Below are 10205 nucleotides of genomic sequence, written 5' to 3'. Positions count from 1 at the left end.
GCCGATGCCAAAACGACTCAAGACGAGTGTTCGTGAGATCGCGGCGAATGGCGCACCAGTTCGGAATTAACATGTGTTATTTGAGTATTTAATAAGATTTAGCCGCATTGTAGCAGGCGAATTACGCTATTTGAGTATTTAAAGTTTGCTATTTTTATTGCTGAAAAATGTACCAGAAGCGAGACGTCTCCCGGCTTACATCCGGCAATTTATCAAACGATGGTAGAAAACATCAATCAAACTTTAAAAATTAGGCTATTTAGCCCTAACGGGATACGTTTGGTCGGAGGGCGAGATACTGGGCTTGGCTTATCTACTTTGCTTTAGTTCGGATGCCGGACTACGAAATTATTCTCTGGGTTCGGCTAACCATTCCGTCCGAACTAAAGTTTGGGCGCGAGTTGATCATCTAGCCAGAGTGTCAACGAAGAGTGAGTTCGGTATATTCCAATACGTAACCCAGTTCGGTATATATATATTCTTTTTTTTTTTNTTTTTTTTGAAAAAATAAAAAGACGCGCTGCATTAAATGTTTTACGCGGTCTTTGAGAATTATTTTCGGGACGCGGCAAAAATTTCGCGGTATTGTGATTGGTGGATACAGCGGTGGTTGCTTCCCACGACCCTATATAAATAGGGTTGAGGGTTGGGAGAAAGAAACATTCCAACTTTCACAATTTCTTGAAAAAGAAGGATGGTAACCACTCGATCCGCATGGCTAAGACGGGCCCGGGAAAGAATAGCTACTTCGGCGAGAAATGTCGGGTGTACTGAAGCGTCATATAATCCCTCTGCTTTAGATCGGGCGGAGACGTTTCTGGTTCGTGCACCTGTCCCCTTCGTCGACATGACTGGCGCAGAGGGGATCCTTATATGCCAGGAGCTCCGACGGTACCGAGCTCGCCGCTATAGGTTAGGGGCTCATCTTACGGCGAGACGTCTTAGGCTCGCCGAGATCTGTCGGTTCTACCGCTTGGACGGGACTGTTCGGGCTCTGAACGAGATGATCGTCGAAGGTTTCTTCTTTGCGAAGTGGCGAATGACCCGGTTGCTTGCCGCGCGTGCGACGTGCCAAGAACAGGTTGCGCGCATGGATGTGCCTGCCCTACTCGAGGCCGACTGCCAACCGCTGGAGATACCGTGCATCCGTTTATCACGGACATCTGGGCCTATCGGGCTTCCCTGGAAAGGTTGAGGCGATATGCCAATTTTTTGGAATCGGCTGGCCCAATCTTTCGCGAAAGGCATATGGTCGAGGGGCCATGCACCTTCCTGGAAGATTTGGTATCTAATGGCTTCGAAGTCCCGGCGGATAGACTTGAGGCCTTAAGGCAGGCACGCCGGTTTTGGCGAGCCGAACAAATCAAGATGGAGGTGGAGGAACCTTTGGAGGACGATTTGTCTGGTCCTCATCCTCCACTTCGGCTGCAGGACCATCCAGAATGGTAATAGTGGGCCTCGTACCGCGCCGAACTCCGAAAACGGGCGGTTTTTATTTCTTTTTGTTTTTTTTTTTAAAGAGAACTGGCGCTAGAAGGAAGGGTTTTCTCCTTTGCGTCTCTTTTCTCCCTTGTTTTTTTATCTTATTAATCGGTCAAATATCCAAAGCATGTAATGACGATTTGCAATCAAGAATTTGCTCACTCGTATTATCCGAATTATTCAATGGAAGTTTTCTATTTATACTTGAAAATAACGATGGTAGACAAAGTGTAATGGAAATTAATCCAAACGACTTTCAGCGTAATTTGGCATACTGCCGATCGAAGTGTATTCGAAACAAAGACTTTATTAATATCTTAGTTGCATTCACTTAATCTTGAAAAAGACAAGGAATTGCCTACGTACCCCGAAATGGGGATCAAGCCAACCATAATTCGTATTACAAAGGAAAGACGAATGGAGTTCGGATTCCCGAAAACTCCTAGTTAGGGTCGTGAAGACGACTTAGCAGTAATAACGCTTCAAGTGGGTTGCGTTCCACGAGTTTTTGATCTGTTCTCCGGCCATGGTTACAAGTTCGTAGACGCTTGGGCGAACTGCCTTGGATACGAGGTATGGACCCTCCCACCGAGCGTCGAGTTTACCGGTATTGACTTCTTTGGTGTTCTTGAAAACTTCCCGTAGAACCAGATCGCCTTCGTTGAAACGCCGCTGACGAACAGTCTTGTTATAATATCGAGCCGCTGCATCTTGGTAGTGCTGTACTCGGACTAGGGCTTGATCGCGCAGCATTTCGGCAAGATCGTTGTGGTCAATCAGCATCCTGTTGTTAAGTTCGGGATTGCCAACCATCATAGTACATCGGAGTGTCGGGACTCCTGCTTCGGCAGGGGCGAGTGCCTCAAGACCATATGCAAGGGAAAAAGGGGATTATCCCGTACTCCGCCGCGGGGTTGTCGATAGGACCACAATACACCATCAAGGTGGTCTGCCCACGCCCCCTTTCTTCGACCAAGTCTTTTTTTTAGTCCGTCGACGATCGACTTATTAGTGGCCTCAGCTTGTCCATTTCCTTGCGGGTATCAGGGAGTCGAAGTGCTGAGGCGGATTTGCCACTTCGTCAGAAAACGTCTGGTGATCATCGAGGTGAATCGTGTGCTGTTATCGGTGACAATCTCGTATGGAAGTCCATGCCGACATATAATGTTCTTCCATATGAAATTGGTTACGTCCAAGGATTGGATCCTTGTGAAGGACTCTGCTTCGACCCATTTGGTGAAAAAATCGGTCAGCACCAGGACGTATTTCTTGGATTTTGACGCCGGCAGAGGACCTATAGCGTCCATGGCCCAACGCATGAAAGGATATGGAGCTGTCACGGTGTTTAGCAGTTCGGGCGTNCATTCGATCGGGATGGTGCGCCGTAAATCAGGGTCGGAGCTGTTTGCCAAGGCTGCGAGGGCGTCGGCTGACGCTTTTTTGTTCCGTGGGACCTTCATGAGAGAAAAAGACGTGAATTCCCNCACTTTGCCGCGAAGGCTTCGCAGTCGGCCATCATGGTCGGCCAATAGTGTCCATCCTTTTTTATTTTGAGGGCGAGTGCGCGTCCGCCAGAATGGTTGTCACCTTCGCCTTTNTGGCTGACTACGAGCTGGGAGTCACAGAAGACTTGCAAATGTGTCACTCAGAGTCCTCGTGCTAACCGAAGCCCCACAAGGACGGCCTCGTACTCCGTTTCGTTATTTGATGCTCTGAAATTGAGTTTTAATGCTTGCTCGAGAACTTCACCGGTGGGGGACCGGAGAATGAGTCCCACTCCGGATCCTTCATTCGTCGACGAACCATCGACAAACATTGTCCAATGGTCTTCCCTAGGATTGGGGTCGTCGAGGTCAGGAGATAGCTCGGTGATGAAGTCGGCCAGGACTTGCGACTTCAAGCATGGACGGGAGCGGTATTCGATGTCATACTCATTTAGATCGACTGCCCATTTCGCCATGCGCCCGGATTGGAGGGGGCTTTGAGGATAGTTCGGAGTGGCTGATCGGTTAACACGACGACGGAATGTGACTGGAAATAGGGTCGGAGCTTCCGCGCGGCGATGATCACTGCGAGTGCGAGCTTCTCCAGCGTGGGGTATCGTGACTCCACATCGTTGAGTGCTTTACTCATATAGAAGATAGGTTTTTGATCCCCGCGGTCGTCTCGAACCAACACGCCGCTGACAGCCGAACTGGAGACCGAAACGTAGAGGTACAGTGTTTTGCCGTTTTCTGGTTTGACTAATACTGGGTGGCAAGTCAAGTACTCCTTCAATTGCCGGAAGGCGGCCTCGCATTCCTCGTTCCAGTGAAAATCCTTATTTCCGCGGAGGAGTTGGTAGAAAGGGAGGCATTTATCTGTTGATCGAGCGATGAAGCGATTTAAAGCTGCAATGCGGCCGGTCAGGCGTTGCATTTCTCGCTTGTTGGTCGGCGACGGCAGTCCCAATATGGCTTCGATTTGTTAAGGGTTTGCCTCTATCCCCCGCTCAGTGACGATATACCCCAAGAATTCGCCTGAAGTGACTCTGAATGTACACTTCGTTGGATTCAGTTTCATCTAGAAATGATCCAAGATATCGAAACACTCAGCGAGATGCTCGATGTGCTGCTCTGCGATCAAAGATTTAACCAGCATATCGTCGATGTAGACTTCCATGGTTCTTCCAAGCAAACTAGCGAACATCATGTTTACCAGCCGTTGGTAGGTTGCTCCAGCGTTCTTTAGTCCGAACGGCATGACCTTATGACAATAGGTCCCCCTATCCGTAATGAATGCCGTTTTTTCGCGGTCAGTTGGACTCATGGCGATCTGGTTGTAACCTGAGAAGGCATCCATGAATGAGAGCAGTTGGTTTCCAGCCGTGGCTTCGACGAGACGGTCTATGTGTGGCAAAGGAAAACTATCCTTGGGGCAAGCTTTGTTGAGATCGGTGAAATCCACGCATACCCTCCATTTACTGTTCTTCTTTTGACCACGACTGGATTGGCCAGCCAGTCAGGGTACTGGACTTCCATTATCTGGTCAGCTTTGAGCAGCCGCTCGACCTCTTCCTGAACTGCTTTGGCCCGATCTGGACCCAGGCGTCGTCGTTTCTGCCTTACTGGTCTAAATGTGGGATCGACATTGAGCTTATGGCAGATAACATCGGGGTCTATCCCGATCATGTCCTTCGTTGACCAGGCGAATGTGGAAGACCGAGATTGCAGAAAAGCGATCAGCTTTGACTTTATGTGCTCCTCCAGTTCGGCATCGATGCCAACAGTTCGTGAGGGGTCGGAGGGATCGATGTTCACCAGTAAGATTCGACACTCCGGAGACTTGAGGCGATCTCTCTCCGGCTTATGGGGATCGGTAAGATGGTCCCTGCTATGTAGTTGCTACGCATCTTCAGTCTTCCTCTGCTTCTTCTCGATAACATAGCAAGTTCGGGCTACCCTTTGGTCACCGTAAAGTGTGCAGATTCCCGTAGTGGTTGGGAATTTGAGGCAGAGGTGATAGGTCGATGGTACGGCCTGCATCACGTATATCCACGGTACCCCCAAAATGGCGTTGTAGACTGGAGGCGCGTTGATGACTGCGAACTTGGTCTTCCGGGACAATCCGCCGGCTCGCACCTGCAGCTTTACGTTGCCCATCAAAAGTATGGCGACCCCATCATAGCCCGTCAATGTTCGAGATTCGGGTTCCAGTTGTTCCGGCGTGACACCCATTTTTTCTAGCGTTTCCAGCATATTACATTGACGGTACTCCCCATGTCGACCAAAACTCGTTCGACGTCGAAATCGCCCATGGAGGCTTCGATGACTAAAGGGTCCGAATGNCTGAAAGGTGGCTTCGACTTCGCCGGAAAGATACTTTCCGTACAGAAAAATTTTCAGATGGACGCATTCGTGCGTANGCAGAGTGGAGGTTCGCTTGGGGCTGCCTGAAGGCTGCAAACTTGACGCCCTCTTCTTTAGTGCGCGGACGGAGTCGGCGCTGTCCTCTGGTGGGCCAAGTATCATGGTTATTCGTTCTCGGACAGGAGAATTGGCCCGCTCGGGATTTTGCCCTCTCTGTCGCTTGGGTGGGCCAGGCAGCTCGTCCGCCTGGAGCATCTCCTCTTGATGGTTCGCCAGTACTTGGGTAGCCAGCTGTTGAACTTCGTTGGCCGGACCGTTGTAGCCTCGTCCTCCTCCGGTGCCACGGCTGCCGTTAGATCATCCACCACGCCATCCCCCTCGGCGACCTCTGCCTCCACGAATGCTTTTCGGCTGAAAGGTGGCTTCGACTTCGCCGGAAAGATACTTTCCGTACAGAAAAATTTTCAGATGGACGCATTCGTGCGTAGAGTGGCCGGCGATCATGTGGAAATCGCAGTACAGCTCCTTTGGGTCGGATGGCTGTTTGTTTTGGTCCTCCACTTCAGAGACTGCGTGAACGACACCCTTTTTCGATCTTGGGGGTCGTGATGCTTGCGAGGTTCGTGGTGCTCATCCCGGCTTTTAGCCTTAGGGGGATGCGACGGTTGCCCGATTATTTTTGCGACTAACTGGGCGTCTTCATCTTCGTCGAGCGCGAATCTGGAGGCTCGATGTAGTGCGTCGTCGAGATCCTTGGGCTCCCGTATGTTAAGATCCTTTCGTAGTGGTGACCCGGGAATTAATCCCTATCTGAAGGCTGCCATTACGGCATCCTCTGGGACGGTGACGCGCATTAGCTTTTCCTTGAATCTGCTCAGGAAACTGCCGATGGATTCGTCGGTTTCCTGGGTCATCTCCCAAAGGTCTGAGCTTGTCACGCCTCGTTCGATGAGAATTCGATAATGCTTAAGAAAAGCCGTAGACAACTGGTCGAAGTTATCGACTGAACTCGGTTCGAGCCTTGTGAACCACACCAAGGCAGGGCCGGAGAGGCTATCGACGAATAGCTGACAACAACCAAACATCCCTCTGTTCTTCGGTGAATCGTGCCTTTGTCATGGTTGTCATGAAGAACATCATGAATTGGACGGGGTCTTTGTCGCCCAGGTAGGTTGGGAGTTTCAGCTTGACGTTTGGGATGGCTGTCCGCAAGATCCGTTGAGTAAAAGGGGATTGCCGAGTCACTTCGACAATCCTGTCGATTTCTGGAGCCGTGCTAATAGCCCGATGAAGAAGCGTGTTCATACCGCTGATCTGCGTCTTGATTTCTTTGATTTCGAGGCAAGACCCCGCGTTCGTGAAGCGGGCGACCGGGGCGGCCGAATTCTCGTGCATACGTGAATTTGGGTTTGTTGGTCGAATACTCGATGTCGTCTGAGGGGGAGGATTCCTCCGCTCGTATTGGACGTCCGAAAAGTCGAGAGGACGAGTGAGACCGTCAGTGCCGAGTATTGGCGACTGTCCAGCAGAGATTTGCGGTGGGGTCATCTGAGTTATGACGGCGTCGACCCTACGGTTAGTTTCGGAGATCATCTGGTAGATCTCTTTCGTCATGGTGCCGAACAGGATCTTGAAATCTTCCATGGAGATGACTTGCGGATTTTGGACCGCTGTCGTGGTGCGAACAGGGGGTTCCCGTTGTGTGCGCGGAGTCGCTGCTCCGTGGCGCGTGCATCTTCCTCGCCTGGTTGTTCATCGGAGAGCTCTGTGTCGCGGTTGGTTGTCTCTTCGCGAGTTCGCCCTGCTTCCTGGCTGGTCTCCCCTTCAGATCTGGCCGCAACTGGGAGTTCGGAGGAGACATCAGTCAGGTTCCTCGATTCGGTGACGAGGCGGCGAACATACACGGCGGTAGCCGGCCTGGTTGATACATCGCTCTGTGTTGCAACGTTGTCTTGAGCAGGTGCGATGCCCGTGACATCGGGTGTGTTGGAGGAGGTACGGTTCGCGCCGGTGACTTCGGTGATGAGTGAAGTCATTATCGTGGACTTTTCAGAGAACTTTTTCGGATAAGATTGTCTTTCTTAGAGAGTAACTTTTAGAGACGATTTGCGTTCCCCACAGACGGCGCCAATTGTAGAAACTGGATTTCCACAATGAATTTGTTTATGGGGAAAAACAAATTCAGTAAAGTAAACCCTCTAGAAAATCAATCTAAGCTTTGATTGTTAGAAGAAAAGGAATTGATCTTTTAAGAACTAGGGTTTCTATTGCTAAGGACAAGAAGAGAACTCAATAATTGTATTCTATGATGGATGATTTACAATGGAGAAGTCTTTCCCCCTTTATACATATTCATAAATCGCACAATATATTAACTTTCCTTATCAGACGAACTGAAATAAGGAAAGTTACTCTATCTCTTAGATCGGCCGCCAGGCGAAGTGGAAGTCGGTTCTTCACCCTCGAGGCTGGGCTTCTTCTATCCGAAGTGGGCTTAAATGACCTAACTGAGTACTTAACCGGATTCCCAATTAAATAACCAAATTTTCTTTCTGGTTTAGTTTGGTATGTCGGGGGTGCTAAATCCCGCACCAACAAACGAGAGAAGAGAGCGTTTGATATTCTATCTTTAGCCACGGAGGGAATGGTTAGAGCTTTTAGATATTTTGAGGAGAAAGGAGAAACATCCACCGACGCTCATCATGCTAGTGAAGGATAGCAAGAGAGAGAGAGAGAGAGAGAGAGAGAGAGAGAGAGAGAGAGAGGAACAACGATGATCTCTTGCAGCTCGGGCAAACGAAAGAAGATGATTCATGGGTGTGAGAATCAAGACCCTGAACAAAACCCTAATCGTGATGCTTGTTCTCCAAGTTTGTGCCATATAGAGTCCAAGAGGCGTGGACAAATGGTAATTTCCAACACGGTAAGAAGAAGAAAGGCCCCTGTCAGAAGAAGAAAGGCCCCGGTTAGAGAAAGAGAGGCGGTGTTTCAAGAGAGAGGTAGGACGCCGGAATGGCTGGTTAACGTAATGAGAGAAAAGAATGGTACGGACGAGAAGATGATAATGAGGGAGAAGGTTCTTAAAGAGAGTGATGTCAACAAACACGAGGCACGTCTCTTGATTCCCTGGAACGACATAGTGGATATGGACTTTATGAACGAGGAGGAGTTGGAAATCGTAGACAAACATCACAGAAAAGAGACTAAAAAAGAATTAGATTTTACCTTGGTGGGTTTGAATTGTCAAACATGGGATCTTAACCTTAGGAGATGGGATATGAGTTCCACTTCCAGCTACGTCTTGGTTTCAGGGTGGAGAAAGGTCGTCTTCAGTCCCGTTAAAAGGCTGAGGAGAGGCCAGAGGTTTCAGATTTGGTCCTTCCGATCCGCTCCCCAGGCAAGCTTATATTGCTCTCGTTCCTCCGGAACCAGCTCCAGCTCTGGCTATGGCTCTTGGTCCGGCTCCAGATCGTGCTCCATCTTCAACTCCGGCTCCGGTTGTTACGAGAGACTCTGACGTACTAGATACATCTCAAACTATTATCGAGGCACAAGAAGAGAGGCAGAGGAGCTTATTTGTTGACCTTCCAAGGAGAAGGTTAACCAATCGAGTTCCGGTTCCAGTTAAAGATTGCGAGGGACTAAATTTATTGGCTGAGGTATGCGAGGATACGACTTGTCATGAGGCTGTACAAGTGGCAAATGAGGGGAGCTCACTGGTCTCCGTCACAGAGCTGGATCTCGAGATCCGGCTGTAAACTAAAGATCCCGTCAAATACTAATTTCTCTCCGTTTTTTTGGTTTGGTTTTGGTTGTGGACTCTTATCTCTATTGCCATGGGATGCCATGCAAGTAGCTTTTTTCCAAAGCATTGGAAGATATGGTTTTTTGGATTTTTTGTCCTTTTTTTTTCTAGGTGTTATTCTTTTGTGGGGTTTTAATGTTAAGTTGACTGAGAGTGTTATTATAAGATTGTGCTGATATATTTCATTCCTTATAATGGTTCCTTTGTTTATACGGAAAATGTTTGTTTTTGTCTAGGTTTATCACATACTAACATAAAGAATAGTCGCCCGAAACACACAACTGGTTTGATTATGTCCGAGTAAAACTAGAATAACATTTTCCGTATTGCACCGAAAAGGAACACTTAATGAAAGCTGATAAAACCAGTTGTGTGTATAAACTATAAGCAGATATAAGATCGGGATTACAAACAAATTACATAGTAAGAGGCTTTATTTACTGGGGTATTATTAGACTTCAGATGTCAGAAACAGACACAGGCGCATGGATATATCTCACATAATTCAGAAAAGAACATACAATATAACTTTGGCTCAATTGGCCCTCTAGGTACTTAGGTAGACAGTGAGGTTATGAGCCACGAGAAAAAGCCAAGCCATGTTTTTCTGCTGAGCCGTTCTGAAGAATACTCAACTAGCTTTTTCCATAGGTCTCCTACAGTCATTTCTTCCAAAGTGATCCTTTCGGTCACCTGAAAAAAGAAACATAGATACAGCATTTAAGGTTTTTGAAATGGGAGAAAGAGTGGTATCATTGTTTAATGAATTATGATTCTAATAACCTGATTGAGATTTTGCAGGGCTTGGAGGCCAAATGTGTAGTATGACATGAATGGCCTTCCCGACTAGAAAGTAGATCGAGAGTGTTATCACAGTATGGTGGAATATGCTTACTGGGTTTTGCAAGATATACTGATTAAAATAGAGAAGAAGTACCTGTGAAATGGCAAGCCACTGAAGCATGACCTTTAGTTCTGGATCACCTCCAAACACACCGCATCCCCAGTTCCCTGTAGCTACACCAATCTTCTTCTCTTCATGATCGATACACCATCTCTTAGAGCTTTCT

General features: G+C 48.3%; 2 protein-coding genes across 2 annotated transcripts in view; one reads left to right on the top strand and one right to left on the bottom strand.

Moving 5' to 3' along the window:
* Window positions 5277-9154, top strand: LOC104704302 (B3 domain-containing protein At2g31720-like). The gene is made up of 8 exons (XM_019226991.1): window positions 5277-5378; window positions 5513-5605; window positions 6498-6671; window positions 6957-7198; window positions 7291-7330; window positions 7939-8025; window positions 8056-8827; window positions 8955-9154. The coding sequence occupies exons 1-8, from the start codon at window positions 5277-5279 to the stop codon at window positions 9086-9088; spliced, it is 1644 nt and encodes a 547-aa protein (XP_019082536.1). The 3' UTR covers window positions 9089-9154.
* Window positions 9492-10205, bottom strand: part of LOC104700279 (probable poly(ADP-ribose) glycohydrolase 2) — a gene marked incomplete in the record, with an annotated part of 4647 nt that continues 3933 nt past the window's right edge. The window contains 3 exon segments of the mRNA XM_010415770.2: window positions 9492-9828; window positions 9919-9981; window positions 10073-10205. Of these exon segments, the coding sequence (XP_010414072.2) occupies window positions 9691-9828; window positions 9919-9981; window positions 10073-10205 (334 nt within the window).

Source organism: Camelina sativa, chromosome 7, assembly GCF_000633955.1.
Source record: "Camelina sativa cultivar DH55 chromosome 7, Cs, whole genome shotgun sequence".
In the NCBI taxonomy this organism is placed as follows: Eukaryota; Viridiplantae; Streptophyta; class Magnoliopsida; order Brassicales; family Brassicaceae; genus Camelina; species Camelina sativa.
Note: the sequence above shows the minus strand (reverse complement) of the source record. Positions and strands in the feature narration are given on the sequence as shown.